General features: G+C 38.0%; 1 protein-coding gene across 1 annotated transcript in view; it reads right to left on the reverse strand.

The window, feature by feature from the left end:
• Positions 1-16522, reverse strand: part of csmd1a (CUB and Sushi multiple domains 1a) — a 452056-nt gene that overhangs the window by 158670 nt on the left and 276864 nt on the right. The window contains exons 8-10 of the mRNA XM_068328424.1: positions 15347-15428; positions 11918-12042; positions 7289-7410 (exon numbers count right to left, since the gene is read on the reverse strand). Coding sequence (XP_068184525.1) covers positions 7289-7410; positions 11918-12042; positions 15347-15428 — 329 coding nt within the window. The remainder of the gene's footprint in view (positions 1-7288; positions 7411-11917; positions 12043-15346; positions 15429-16522) is intronic.

Raw genomic sequence — 16522 nt, forward strand, 5'->3', positions numbered from 1 at the left:
GCTCCTTCGTTGTGTGCACAAATGAGCAACTTGCAAGGGGGACGGCGCCTCGCTCAAGGGCGTAGAACATTGGAAAACCCGCTCTACCACTGAGCCACTGTTGTGATCTTTCATTTACTTAGTCTGGACTCTGGACAAGAATTGTCAACAGTGAACAATTATGAAAGACATCTTATTGACAGAAGACAACATGTATGTCACTTACGGCTCAATTTGGTGAGATGTTGATTTTTGACAAACTTGTAGTCACTCAAGATATGCTGAAACACTTAAAGTCACATACGTGTAAACTTAGTAAGCAATAAATATAAGTTGTTCACTTGTGAAACCACAGTTTAATGTTAATGCCAATTATGACAAGCACTTACAAAATATATACACAATGTGTATTGTGTCAGCAATTTACTTTAAAAGTAATGGAGAATGAGTATGGCTTTCATCTCAAAACCAACTATTAGCAGGCAGAATAAATTATAACATTTTGAAACAAAAATTTTAATTTCACTCACCACTAATAGCTCTGCAATTTTGAAAGTATTCCTTTGAAATCATAAAATAGCATCATATCAAAGTGACCGGTTTACATCCAGTAAATTAAACACCAATTCAGCCATAGAGAACCAGGACATCAAACCAGAGCTTTACTTAGAGATTAACCTTTAGACAAAATATTAGTTTACTTTTTGAATGTGTTTCCGGGACAAACGGGGAAAGAAGTTATTTTGTCAAGCATGGTTTTTATTGGGCAACACAGTGATGCAGTGTGTACCACTGTTCCAGACAATGTAAAAGTATTTCTTGAGAACAAAATAAATTGAAAATAGGAAAACCTAATATTATAACGGTTGACTGCATGTTTTAGAATTCATAAATGACATCTGAGCAGAGAAGTATTACCATTTTAACAATAAAGTGTCCAGAAATTATACAATATGGCATTCAGTATACCACACACTGATTACAAACTTGTATGTCATGAGACTGTCTTTTGCCTTTTTAGTGTCCATAGAGTCATGTTAGTCAGATTTTCTCTTGTTACACTACTTAGGTCATTTCCTCTCCGTATTTCTAAAGTTCAACATATTATAGGACTAAATACTACTCTGTTAGTGATATACAAAAAGGGAACAGCTGTCCTGAAAGTAGAGAAGGGATATTACACTATGTTGCCTGAGCTGCCAATGACCCAATCACAATCAGAGTTTGGGGCTTCTTTATTCAATGCATTGCTTTCGCTCTCACAATCTAATGAACAGTAAACATTAACCTCAAACTCTGCATGTCTAAAAAAATTCTCTTCAAAAAGCATTTGCTCATGGAAATAGAATGAAATAATATAATGAAATAATAATAGCCTGCTCTATTATTATTTAATTCTATTTATCTTTATACTCTCGTTAATAAATGTCTTTTTTCATTCGAGTCAAACCTTCAATGGCAAAGGGGTGTTTCAATGGCAATATAATTGTGAGTTTTAAAAGCATTTTTGCTCCTTGTTGACACTCATAATAAATAATCTTTACAAGATGTATTTTTCATCTGCAGTGAAGTTTTAGATTGGGTGCACTCTTAGTCACCGTGTACAGATTTTCACGTGAACAATTAATATTAGCTACGTAGGTAGGGCATCTGTGATAACTGCAAGAAGTGGCCGCTGTCACAGCTCAATCTAGTTCAATCAATCAGGTTTTATTCATATAGCGCTTAATTATGGCAACAGACCTTTCAAAGCGCTTTGAAAGAAAAACCCAACTGAACCCTCCAGAGCATAAGTGACCAGTAGCGGGGAAAAACTCCCTCGTTGAGGAAGAAACTCCGGGCAGGACCCAGACTCTTTTGGACGGCCATCTGCTTTGACCGGTTGGGAGGAAAACAAATAAAATGAAGGCAAGGACATGGTAAGAGAAAGAGAGAGACAGAGAGAGATAGTGGCAGATAGGCCAGACGGAGTCAGTGTCTTTACGGTTATAGTTAGACGATGTGATGTATGTGCTGAATTGCGGACCATAAAGTCAGGCGATTCACCGATTCCTGGGTTGTTGCCTTTAATACATGTTCCCCATCATGTAGTTGGTTAATTCAAGGCACAATTACAGCTGCATGGGTGACTGTATGATGGCACGGAGGAAGAAAGGGAGCAGGACCCCAGCCGATGGATAGATGAGGGGTGATACTGGTGGGCTTGGAGTAGCAGGTCCACAGCGGGTGGATGAGTATGGTGGTGGGGGATGGACAAGGATGGTAGTCAAATGTGGATGAGCTAAATGTATTATATTTATTAACTCATAGAAGAAGTTACATCTGGTCATATAGTTGTTGTATATGTGGTTCAGATTATCTAATGTCTGTCTTCTCTTTTTTCAAGCTCTTGAAGTCCAGTCTGTGTTGCAGTATGCACTGATCAGGAGGCGATGAACTTCATGAACAGCTGGCCTGGCAGTCACAGGCGTAACTTAGTTAATCAACCAATACAACAAGTCTAATTGACCCGCATGTCTTGACATGGTGAGCATGACTGAAGTGAGTGCAGGAATCAAAATCAGTAAATCTATTAGAATTTTGTATATGATATATGGTGCAGTATTCTAACCGTAGGGATCGACACCTGGGGAACCAGTGCAGTCAGTAAAAACGTTGCTACACATATTTGATTTTAGCCGAGGGGAAGTAAGACATGAAAGGAAGAATGACTGAAATGCTTGAAATATAGCCACAAGAGATTAATTTCCTCACAGGTAATGCTGGTAACAAGGTCAATGCCCATCCACTATAATAAACTGTCTCATATACAGCATTAGGTGGAGTATTTATAGTCATTAATTTTACTGGGGACTACAGAATATATAAATTTCTCTAGCTTAGTTCTTCTTCTTCTTCTTTTCCTTTCGGCTTTTCCCTTCAGGGGTCGCCACAGCGAATCAATTTCCTCCATCTAGCCCTGTCCTTTGAATCCTCTTCTCTCACACCAACTACCTTCATGTCTTCCCTCATTACATCCATAAACCTCCTCTTTGGTCTTCCTCTAGGCCTCCTGCCTGGCAGTTCAAAACTCAGCATCCTTCTACCAATATATTCACTATCTCTCCTCTGGACATGTCCAAACCATCTCAGTCTGGCCTCTCTGACTTTATCTCCAAAACCTCTAACATGTGCTGTCCCTCTGATGTACTCATTCCTGATCCTATCCTTCCTGGTCACTCCCAGAGAGAACCTCAGCATCTCATCTCTGCTACCTCCAGCTCTGTCTCCTGTCTTTTCTTCAGTGACACTGTCTCTAGACCAAACAACATCGCTGGTCTCACCACAGTTTTGTACACCTTTCCCTTCATTTTAGCTGAAACTCTTCTATCACACATCACACCTGACACTTTCCTCCACCCGTTCCATCCTGCCTGGACACGCTTCTTCACCTCTTTTCCACACTCTCCATTGCTCTGGACTGTTGAGCCTAAGTACTTAAAATCCTCCACCTTCTTGATCTCTTCTCCCTGTAACCTCACTCTTCCACTTGGGTCCCTCTCATTCACACACATGTACTCTGTCTTACTGCGGCTAACCTTCATTCCTCTCCTTTCCAGGACAAACCTCCACTTCTCTAGCTTCTCCTCCACCTGTTCCCTGCTCTCACTACAGATCACAATGTCATCTGCAAACATCATAGTCCATGGAGATTCCTGTCTAACCTCGTCTGTCAGCCTGTCCATCACCATGGCAAACAAGAAGGGGCTCAGAGCTGATCCCTGATACAGTCCCACCTCCACCTTGAACTCCTCTGTCACACCTACAGCACACCTCACCACTGTCTTACAGTCTTCATACATGTCCTGCACCGTTCTAACATACTTCTCTGTCTAACATACTTCTCTGTATGAAATTTGACTGAACTGTGGCAAAAGACAATTGGCTTTTTAAAATAAATAAATAAACCTCAAGATGAAATTCAGTTCAGTCAATTTCATACAGAGAAGTATGTTAGACAGAGAAGTATGTTAGAGTAAATTTTTCTAGCTTAGTTATTGTGTCTAAATGTTGTTATATACAGTATACTGATAAGTGATCTTCGCTGTAGGGCAAAGAAAGTACCAGCCAAATTAAAAATAGACTGCAAAGATGGCAGCCTCTTGGTCGTAGCCCGAAAGTATCCAGATGTGCCATGTTTATTGTTGCAGTCCAGTCCCGAGGTGACCTTTGCTTTAAGTGGTAAGAAAGTAAATGGTCGCCGTCTCATATAACAACTCCCTTGCTAAGGTGTTACAGCACCTTCGAGTGCCGTTGACCTGTTGGCTGGACAGTTTACAAAAATGAACTGCATAATGTGTTTGCATAATGTGACAGCTCAACGAAAAGCATTACAAACTGTTTGGTGATACATGGAAAAGAACTTGGCAACTGCAGACTGTATGGATAACAAATTTCCTAGGACTTATTTTTTATTTATTCCACAAAGTTTTATATTGTAGCTTTACTGTACAATTTACTGTTAGTTCACAAAAAAAGTCTTAATCATTATAAACAGCCACTTTTGGTAGAGATGCATTGGCATAGGAGCCAAAGACAGAGCTTAAACAGTGAACTGTGGCAAAAGACAATTGGCTTTTTAAAATAAATAAATAAACCTCAAGATGAAATTCAGTTCAGTCAATCCAGGGTATAAAAACATAACCTGGCTGACTGAGGTCATGACTGTTTTTTTAAATTTATTTTATTTATCCTCAGTTGCTTAATTTCAAGTATATTTGACAGAATCTGACAGATGTCAGAATATGTCATGCATGAAAAAGCACTTCCCATCATAAAATAAATTACACACGCACACACACGCACACGCGCACACACACACACACACTCATTCATCAGGAAAAAGACAGCAATGGGCAGCAGTGATTAGGTCTAATGGGCATGTGTGGCGAGGCGTTTCAGGATATACTATGTGTGTGAGCACTCAGGCATGAACAAGACTTGAACAATATAATTATCTGCTTGATACCGATGAGTAAAATTACTGACACACAAAACTGCCATTCATTGATGTTTTTTTTTTGCTGCTGTACAATTGAGTCTATCTTCACTACGACCTGAAAGTTGCCAGTTTAGTCCATAACATTTTTCACAATGTCTGGCAGTTAGCAGCTAAGTGGGCAGAGAGTAAACACACATCAACTGTCATAATATTACACAGCACCTTATATGTGCACACATATTTACAATCCTAATAACAGACACACACCAATAGGAGGACACACATTTTGCTGACAAGCTACCAGACAGCTACAACCTAAAGTATATTGATTGTTCTTTTCAGAACTGAATACAGTGACAACAGACATGAAACCAGACAGAATTACTCATTGGCTTAATGACACCTGTGCGTGTGATGCTACACAAAGAAGCAATGAAAAGGCACAGAATTCAATGAAAAGATTGGTCTCTGTCTCACTTTTATACAATATGTTATTGATGAAAGAAATCATCTTGATAATTGCTTACTCAGACTCTGAAGGGTAATCAAAAAACAGAAGAAGACACAAACAGCAGAAGAAGCAGAAGTTAAGATCCAATCCAAGAAAATTAAAGAGAGAAAAAGTGTCTACAAAGAGATGGCCGTTATCAAATTTAATTGGTGCAACATTATGTGTATATATATATATATATATATATATATATATATATATATATATATATATATGTATATATATACATATATATATATGTATATATATATATATACACACACACACATATATATATTACACAATAATAAATTATATATAATAAATATATATATATATATATATATATATATATATATATATATATATATATATATATATATATATATATATATATGATATTCTTTGTATTTTCTTTCTAAAACTCCTTAAACTTTAACTGACCACAAACATCCTTGGGGGAATGTAAATGTAGAAACGGAACTGAAAAGTAATCATGACTGAAGATCAAAGTATGAAGAAAGTCTCTGAACTCTGAATTGTTATTTGTAATCGGTCTAGTCATGTCTACATGGCCTTTATACTCTTGTTCGTCTCCATCCTTGCCTTCCATTCTGTGTATAGATAGTGAAATTCTGAGAACTCAGTCACTCAGAAGAGAGCAGGTACCATTGACATGCTTCTTCAAGGTCACATGTCAAGTACCTGCTTGGACAATCAGTCTTTTTCTCTTTTCTCAATTCCTGGTGCTCTCTTTTTAAATGTGAAGTAGCTGGCTGAATACCAAGCCCTATTTTTCTCCTATGCTTCATCGCTTTGTTTTTCTCTGCAGCTTTCAGGGCCATCTTGCTCTTCCCTCTCTACACACTCTGAATGTTCAAACTTAACGTTTTAGCAAATCAAAGTGAAAACAGAAAAGAAAAGATATAAGAAGAAAGATGGACAAGGGAACAAGGAGAACTGAACACAGCTAAGACGGGTAGATGCGGGTGGAATTGGAAGAGAGATGAATGGAGAATAAAGAAGACCGATGTTGGTAAAAATGAGAGCCAATCTGTGGGCAAGGGGTACTGGAAGGGGAAAAGTGGAGAACAGTGAGTACTGTGGCGAGGAATGTGAAGACAAGATATGAGGCAAGACATGAGAGACACGGGAAGAAACTGCAGCTAGAGAGACTTGGGATGTTGCATCCCATGAATATGAATCATTAATATCTATACAGCAATGACACAGCAAAATGTTGCCTTCACTGAGCTCTTTAGGTGTGTGGATAAGTTTCTTGGCAAGAGGAATTCAGTCAGCAGCAAGGGATATGAATTGTTCAGTACACTCAACACCGGACCACATAAAAGAGCATTTGTGTGTGGTGTGTCACAGCTTCAGGTTTGGACTGCTTGAGACCAGGAATCTTTTTGATTCCTAGTCTCATTCTCAACTGATTGTTTTTTAATGTGTACTGAACAAATGACGCTTATTTATTCAACAATATACTGTATTTTTCCTGCAAGACTCTCTCTCAAGACAACACAGAGGAAACTTTCTCTTATAATATCCTCAGGACTACATTGATATCTAAGATTTTTTAAATAAAAACCACTAGAAGCTTGCCAAGTAATGCTGAGAAATAATTTGGCTATATTTCAAATCATTGATGGAATTTAAAAGACAAATTTAAAAAAAAAAAAAGACACTGACACCAAAATGTAAGGTCGATGTAACTTCATGCATTGAGTTGTTCAGATCACCACATGTAAGGCAAAGAAAATTCAAAACAAACTATTTTGATTGAAACACTGGATGGAACAATGGAAGAATAAAATAATGGAAAGTAAGCTCACCTTCCCAGGGTCCATTGCTGTGATGACCCAGACACAGTGTGCATTGTTCTCATATTGAACAGGATAGTTTGGAGAAGTTATGATCCCTCTGGGCCCCCTTAGGTTGCTGCCGCAGGTACGGGCTGCAGAGAAAAGCAGTACAATTGACAGACTAAGTGACAAAGCTAAAAAATCAATCATTTCCACCATTTTTCTCATCTACATCTTTCCTTCACAGATTGTTTCCACCATTACAAGCTACCTGATGACATTAAACTAAATACACAGTAATTGCAAGTTTATGCCTGGCGTCTTATTTCTGAAAAATAAAAGATTTGAATATGTTATTCTTTTTGAGAAATTTTCCAACAGAATTGACTCTATCCAGGCTATCAGTTCAGCACTGATTGTTAAGCCTTTCTTCAGCTGTTCACATTGGTCAGACTGAGATAAAACATCTCTCTTTGAGTTCTTGACTGTATTTTATGAAGGGTGTCTTAATTGTAAAAGCAAAATTGTTTTTCTATTACTATTTATCATCCATCCATCCATTTTCTGGAAGATGAGAATACCATAATAATCTTGTTGCCAGCCGCCTTTCTGCTTTGCGGGTCGTTGGTGTTGGTGGAGCCCTCTCCCAGCTGTCTATGGGTGAGAGGGAGGGTACACCCTGGATGCGTTGCCAGTGCATTGCAAAGCCACACAAAAGACATGCAATCGTGTGTGCATGAATAATCATTCATGTGCATGAATATTCATTCATGCACACACTCACACCCACTGACAATTTTGGAGGAGCCATTTCACCTAAACTGAATGTTTTTGAGGCTAGTAGGAAGCCAGAGAAGATACAAATTCCACACAGAAGGAGAATGAACCCAGAACCTTCTTGCTCTGAGGCAACAGCACTACCCTACAGTGCCACCGTACTGCCCCTATTTATTATTATTATTATTATCATTATTGTTGTTATAATAATAATAATAATAATAATAATAATAGTCATTATTATTATTATTATTATTATTATTATTATTATTATTATTATTATTATTATTATTATTATTATTATACCTTTGCATGATGTGTTCATCATCCATGTGGTTAGTATAGTCAGTCAGTTATCAGATTACCACCGGGTCACGGGGAGCCGGAGCCTATCTCGGCGGCATAGGGTGTGAGGCGGGGGACACTCCGGGCCCGACGCCAGTGCACCGCGGAGCAGTTAGTACAGTGCAGGCAATAATTCTGGTGGTGTTTTACCAGGGCACACTGTATTAAATCCCTCACATACAGTTCAATGGAATGGACTGGAATTATCATATTCGCACTACATGACAATACTTCTCCAACTAGTTCAATCAAACTCAATGTAATACTTTTTTAAAGAAAGACATTATATGATCAAAGCTGTCATATTGAATCACAATGTGAACATAATGGACAGGTGTACAAAATGAGTGCATCTTTTTTTACATTTTTTTGTGGATTTTCCCTCTCATGTTTGCAGTTTTTAAACACACATGGACTTGAGTCACCGCTAGTGCAGGGACTGCATTCCCATTTCTCTAATAGTCTCCTTAATATCCTTTTTCATCCATATTGATTTGGTCCTCTGTGATGGTCATGGTAATAAATCTTGTCTTCAGTACCTCATAAAGTCACAGATGTGTTTCTACCTTAAAGGGACACTGGGCAAAAAACAGCTGAGTGTCAAAGGTCCCCTTAAAACACCCTGCTCTTCAGGACAACAATTTAAAGGCTTACTTGACATTTTCCGTCAGTTTTAGTCAATAACACGTCACACTGCAGTGAAAATTTTATCTGATCATATTTTTGCCCTTTATCTGGTACTGGAGGGAGGGAAGACCAGTGGCATTTTAGAAAAAAAAAAGAAGGGTATAATAAGAATATAGAGTCGGCATAGAACAACAATGTGGTTGAGGAGGTAGATTGAGATGCAAGGATAGAATGCAGAAAGCAAGTTTGCAAATCCAGACAGGTTGACAGATAAAGTGCGGAGACTTGGGGGAGAGGAAGGAAAGAGACACGACAGTAGACAGGATGAAAAATTATAAGCTGGAAAAAGACAACACAAAAAAGTGAACGAGACAAGAAACATTGAAAAAAATACTGCATGAGAGAGAGAGAGAGAGAGAGAGAGAGAGAGAGAGAGAGAGAGAGAGAGAGAGAGAGAGAGAGAGAGAGAGAGAGAGAGAGAGAGAGAGAGAGAGAGAGAGAGAGAGGAGGACCTCAGATGAGTGATCTGCCTCTTAATTAGAGAATAGAGATGAAGCACACTGTGTTACACACAGGTAGCCACACACATGCATTCATGGACACACAGAAACCCTTTTATGGCATTTTCATCCAGAGACCAGCTTCTAATTAATATTAGGTCTCAGTAGAAAAAGAGAGGCTCATGGGTTTAAATCCCTGGGGAGTGATCACACCAGATAACGTACACCCCAGCTACAGCAGAGGAATCTTTAACCTTTGCCTGCCTCCTTGCTGTTTGTATCACAGCTCCTCTTTTTCCTTTCATTGTTATCTCCCTTTATCCCTTGAATATATACCATTTTTAAATGAATAATTATGTGAAAAGAGGAACACAAGGAAAAAAAATCACTGAATCCAAATAATGTATCCTAAAATCATATTATAAATATGATTGTGACTGGTATTGCTACTCTTACTGTTATTGATTTGATGCACCATTAGCAGGAACAATCATCAACATTAGTATTCTACTAGTACCATTATCACTGTGGTAATTATCATTGCCACAGTGGTAATTATGGCATTTTTAAATTGTAGCTATTGATTAAGAGATGTTTAGTGTGTTTTTTCACATGGAAAATAAATCCGCATAAAAAAAATCTTGCAAAACACATATAATAATCAGTGATTTGATGTCACTAGACAACAACAATGAAAAATGTTAAATTACTGTATGTACGGTATAAAAGAAAACAAGTATTGCACAAAGACTGTGGACAAAAAAAATTACATCCTTCCACCACCCTCTCACTAGCGCATCATCCCCCCATGACTGCTGTCTGTACCGAGAGTGGCCACTATCATGAAGTTAGACAGGTTTCTGCAGTCACTGACAGACATGTAGCCAAAAAGCAGGCATACCCACAAACACAAGTACACTATAATGCGATGTGACAGGGAGCCTATAGTGTATGTCTGAGCACAGGGACTGCCTGTCTGTCAAACAGTCACACAGCTCAAGGCAAGTACTGCTGCAGCTGTGAGCTGTTTGACATTGTCCTTTGGACACCATCACTGTGTGTTGTTTTTGTTATATGCATACTCTTGCATGTGTGCTCTAGCTCTCTGCTTTTCCACTGTATGTCAATAAGCCCAATGGAGTATTGCCAGTAAACGTGCAAACAGTAGGGGCCCCTGCATCATTGCGATGCCACTCACGGTGTGTTTTATTTAGTCAGTCAGTCAGAAAATGATTTGTGATTCACATGCACAATAAACTACACTACACATTTATAATGTATAATATTTTTTTCAGGGTTTATTCCTATAAGTTGGTGTTTCTGTATTAGCACACTTACAAATTTAAACTTTTCTCAGATTTGGATATTGTTACATTAGTAATAACTACACATTTTCATTTCATTGACTTAAAAGTTGTGGCAGTGGCGAACTGCAAGAGAAGATTTTTTTTTAAATATATTTACAGGAAATTCACTTTTAAGCATAAAATTAGCTTTTTGGTCATTTGCAAAAAATAAAGGCATAACAACCATTAATTCCAGCTGGACAACACAATGTTGACATTATTATGATAAGTCTCTGAATGCTTCTGAAGGATTTTATATAAGGGTTTTTTTGTGTTTTGTTTTGTTTTTTGCTAATTATCCATACATTCTCCCAAATAATTAGATGCAATCACCTCGTAAGCAGACTGACTTAAATAAAACCTTTCGTTTTTTCAACATTCCACTATATAAATTCTATTTTTAGTGGTTGAGCTAAAACCTGCCAGGTGCAGATAGAGAAGACACTTTGGGAAATCTTCCCAATGAACTCAGTGCTTGCATTTTTGAGGTATTGCAGACTTTTGTTTCACAGTAGAGTAGAAGACATCTGTCAAAGCAAAGATGGAAAACCCGATGGGAAATTGCCTTTGGAGCAATCACCCTTGATGCAATTGATTATACACAAGTAAACACTCACTATAAGTTCAATACACACAAGGAGTTCAAGTTAGGCTACAACAGGTCAAATGGTTTTTGCTTCATTTAAAAAAGGTTTCTTCTTGCTGTCTGTCAAAAATACAAACAAAAAATGTTTAAAAGCAACTTCTGGTGCGGCCGAATCCTAATTATTCCACTGTGCCCTCTACTATCTCTACTACTAACAGTGACAAAGCATTGCATTTGTGTACTCAATCAATAATTTTACTCTGTTGGTCCTTGGGGTTGTTGTGACAATTAAATCAAGTCATCAAGGCAGATTTTATTTTTAAAAAAAATACCCTGAAGCAAACCTTGTATGTAACACAATCCGTCTTGAGCAGAGTGACGTCTTGCTTGATGGTTCCACCACCCACATGAATGGGTATGATATAATATACTTAAAAAGTTACAACAGCTTTCAGAATGAATGACAGCTGAAACCTACTTCTGCAGATGGGTCTGTGGTCACTCCAGGCAGCCAGTGTATCAGTGACTCGTTGACAGGTGATACTTTTCGATCCTTGAAGCACATAGCTGTCATCGCAACTGAACTGGACGCTGGAGCCAACTCTAGTTTGGAAGACAATTATATAGCAACAAGTGTTATGGTTATGGTCAGCAATAGTTATAGAAATGCTTACATCTTTTGCATATATTTTACATTACTGGGTAACTCATAGAGATAATTTTACAATCAGTGTGTGAAACATGGTCATGGCACAGTAGCAATTATACAGAGACTTTTTTCACCCCAGTGGAAGACAACCTTCATGACAGATTGTTTAGTTACGATGCTTTCCTTTTACAAGACATGCCTTTTTCCCTACTTATCCCTTCATGGTATGTATTCCTGTGCCCTGTTCTCATTTCTTTTCATCTCTCTCATATTCTGTCTCATCAGCTGCTCTGATCATTCTGGTTTTCTCATTTTCTCCAACCCCGTTGCCAAATACATGAGTGGGACATTCAGGCATCTGACTTAAAGTCTGCATGGTGTCTTGTCTGTAGGCTGATTATCCCTTCCCTGCTGACGCACACCACAGTTTACCACCTGGCCAAACATGCGCCACATAGAGTTCTACTTGTTTCAGGGATCCCTGTCATGTTATACACTGCAGAGTCACACAGCTTGCAAAAATCTCTCTGCTTTTTGTTTTTTTTCTAGCTACTTTTATGGTGACAACTTGGCAAACACTGTGAAAGACAGTAAATAAACTGAAGACATTTTTGTTTTTTTCCTGAAATGAAAATCATTCATTCACTTATTTTCTCTACCCGCTTCACACACACACACACACACACACACACACACACACACACACACACACACACACACACACACACACACACACACACACACACACACACACACACACACACACACACACACACACACACACACACACACACACACAACACAAAAACACAAACACACTCATTCAATTTGGGACTGGCCAATTAACCTGAAGCGCATGTTTTTGAATGTGGGAGGAAGCCGGAGAACCCGGAGAGAACCCACGCAGACACGGAGAACATGCAAGCTCCGCACAGAGCGAAACTTGAACACGGAACTGTCTTGCTGTGCGGCAACAGTGCTACCCAATGTGGCACCGTTCCGCCCAAATTTAAATCTACCATTGCAATTTCTATTTAGTTGTCTGAGAATATAAATGACAAGAATAGGATTATTCATGATTCCTTGCATATCTTCACCAGCAGTGCTATTTTAAGTGGGGTTTTTTCTCTCAACCTTTTTATTTGTCCATTTCAACTTTTTTTTTTTCTGCTAGAGCTCCTGCATAGAGGTGTTTAATGATGATTAGGTACTGGTACATGTCTATAGCACACACCAAACACATCATGGGCAGCATGCATGAACACACATAAATGCTTAGATGGAGTTAATGACCTTTCACTAACATCCACACTAATGATCCCGCAGAGTTCTAGTAGTAAAACTGAACGACAGGAGCTCTAGATTAAAGAATGATTACTGTTGAAATGTTATCAAACTTCTTGGACCTGAAAATAGTCTAACCAACAGGTAAAAAAAGTGACAATTCTTTCAAAATTGTGAGACGAACAGAAACAATTGTGTTTTTTCATTTCATTTTACATTGGGCTATGTGATTATTTTAGGTTCAGTCACTCCTGATTAAATAAAATTAGGTGTCCTTCTCTTCCCTTTTCTTCCAATCAGCTGCATATAAATCGATAAGCTATATGTACACACTACCAGATGCAGAACTGGGTTCATGTACAGTATAATGCCTCAAAGCTACATTCACCTGAAAGATTTTCAATCTCTGGATTTTTGTGATTTTTGTTTCTGGCATATTGTGTTGTGTTGAATGTTGCTTGGTCTAAGAGTAAGGAGCTTTTTGAAAATTTGAAAACTAATTTGTAGGGTAAATACAATGTACATGGAGCCATGTAAGATGGGAGAGTAGTGTAAAAAATATATATTTGTCCTTTGGCGAAGTGAACATAAAGCCGATAAATAGAATAAATGGTCAAATGATGCTGCAGCTGTGTGTATAAATTGTGTGTCTGTTTGATATTGGGCATATTACATTCTAAATGTGTAAAACAAAAGAATAAAAGTAATAGAATATGGGATAAAAACGCCAAAAGAAAACAATTGAAACATAAAATAGTGAAGTCTTAATGCAGATGGACAATTCTTGCTTGGATTATGTGACCCTCTTTATAGTATGCCTTGGCCATGCAGGTGGGATTCTCAATAATCCTTTTGAAGGGAAAGAGTTTCCAAACGTTCACTGGTTCTATGTTTATTATTTATATGGAGATTGATAAAATACCAAAACTTCAGCTTTATCATTTAGTGCCTGTGGGTAGCACAGGTGCCTGTGAAGTTCCAGAATGTAAACTGTCAGAGTAATTTCTATTCCTGCTTGTGTGTGTAATCACTTGTTTTCCTATAGGTGACACATTTTTTCAGCTGTGGAGCTGGCCCTGACAAGCACTAAACAACTCCCATCTAAAAGACTGCAAATGTGAGTTTTTCTAGCTTGCTACAAGCCAGTTACATAAGGTGCTTCACATCTAAAAGCCAGAGCAGTAACGGCAGGTCCCCAACAGACATGAATTATTCATAATGACACATACACCACAAAACACTTCAATCTCCACAAAAACGAAGCAGAACTTTGTCGCCAAAGTTCCATGCTCATTGGACCAAATCAAAAAGCAGAACTGGGGCAGAGTGGCACTTCCTGTCAGTTTGGGTGTTAGAGGATGCCTGTGAGCTATGAAGAGAGGAGGGATAACTAATATACACAGAGATTTCCCAATGAAATAACCATAGGTCACAAAGTGACAATTTCTCTAACCCCCAAATAATTTGAACAAATGGAAATAGTCATATTCTAAACATCAAAAGCAATCAATCAAAACTAATCTTACCAAGTTTTAGTTCTCCACTGAAACTAATGTCAATCTTCCATGCTGCACAATGTATTCAGTTGGGAGGGCAAAAAACCTCATAAAATTAGTACCACTTTGTGGTACTGGGTGCATGTTTTCTGTTGATCCTACAGCAACGTTAAATATTTTCAGTGAACTGTCAGTAACCTGCCTTTTGCTGGCAACACACTGATATGCCAAACACAAAGCACCATTGCTTACTTGTCATCAGAATCGTTTTATGACTTGTAAGCAGCTTGTAAATGCAATCAGTACATTGCAGGCAAAGAGGTCTGATTTCTGCCGTCTTTTTTCACTACTTCTGATGCCTGCACCATAATGACAAGGCACTCTGTTTTGTTTTTCATTTGTTTTTTTTAAAACACAATTTACACTTGATTTGACAAAGAGTGACAGGGACCAGATGGGTTTGAAAAAGTGAACTTACTGGAATGCAGAACCCATCCGTTTGCCGTTTTCTGGAACCCCAGGATCTGGACAAATATCACCAGCAAGACCACTCTGACTCACTGAAAAAAGAAAGGAACATATAAGGTCAACCAAACAAACTTTTCATGACATCACCTGTTTATTTTTTGATTGCTATTTTGAAGTTGCATTCATGGTCAACTTGTATTTTGTTGAAAAAAAAAATTTGGACAAGAGGATGGAGCTGTTGAAGATATCCTGATTTAATGACCGAGAACATTCTGTCAACTATGATTCTTGTGAATCATAAGTTGACATGATGATGTTTACAATGAACCTCATCCTGTAGTGACGAAGACATTCTTCTATTGATTGAGATTAAGAGAGGGGTTTGACATACAATATATTAAAAACCACCAACTGCAATTGAACCAACAATCTTTTAAACAATTGGAACCTTTTTCCTGTGACAAATTCAAATACCATCTCTAAATAGTGCCATTTGACTGAAGAACTGAATCATTTTTCACTCTAAAATACATTCAAAAACAGAACGGTCATTTATTAATAAAAAAAAAAACCCTTTATGGCAGTCGATAGTCCACTCTTTCATGATATTCAAATCTCCAAGCAAAACCAGCATGCGTCTGGATAATTTTCAGAAAGCATTAGCATTATGTCAAAATACTGTATGTTTCTGTGTTGCTGAAGCCCTATCATCAAATGCCAATCACAGCTTACACTCATTGTGAAGTTAAAAAAAGTTTCTCGTCATCAGCCTTGGGCCATAGCCATAGCCATCAGCCATAGAAACACCCACAACAAAAATAGTGTGCAAGGTTTGAGGTCAGACTCCAGGTTAAAAACAGTAACACAGAATAACTTTGAGTACTTAAGACCCTCAAAACGATGTGACTGAAAAGTAGAAAAAGAACAGCATTAATGAAAACAAAATATTTCTCACATTTCTACTAAATATTATCCGTAAAAATAAAATGGATATCTGACCACTCAACCATTTTGTTTTTGCCTATCTTCTTTGAATCTCACATGCTTCTCTTTTCTTTCTTCCTCATCTGCCTCTGCTCCCACTCATTTATTCTCTAGACTTGTGAATTCTCAGATTACCCACTCTACTTCTTCCACTCTCATGCACATTAACTTCCATTTACAAAGGGACACTGAAGTTTTGTGC

The sequence above is a fragment of the Antennarius striatus genome, chromosome 1 (genome assembly GCF_040054535.1).
Source record: "Antennarius striatus isolate MH-2024 chromosome 1, ASM4005453v1, whole genome shotgun sequence".
In the NCBI taxonomy this organism is placed as follows: domain Eukaryota; kingdom Metazoa; phylum Chordata; class Actinopteri; order Lophiiformes; family Antennariidae; genus Antennarius; species Antennarius striatus.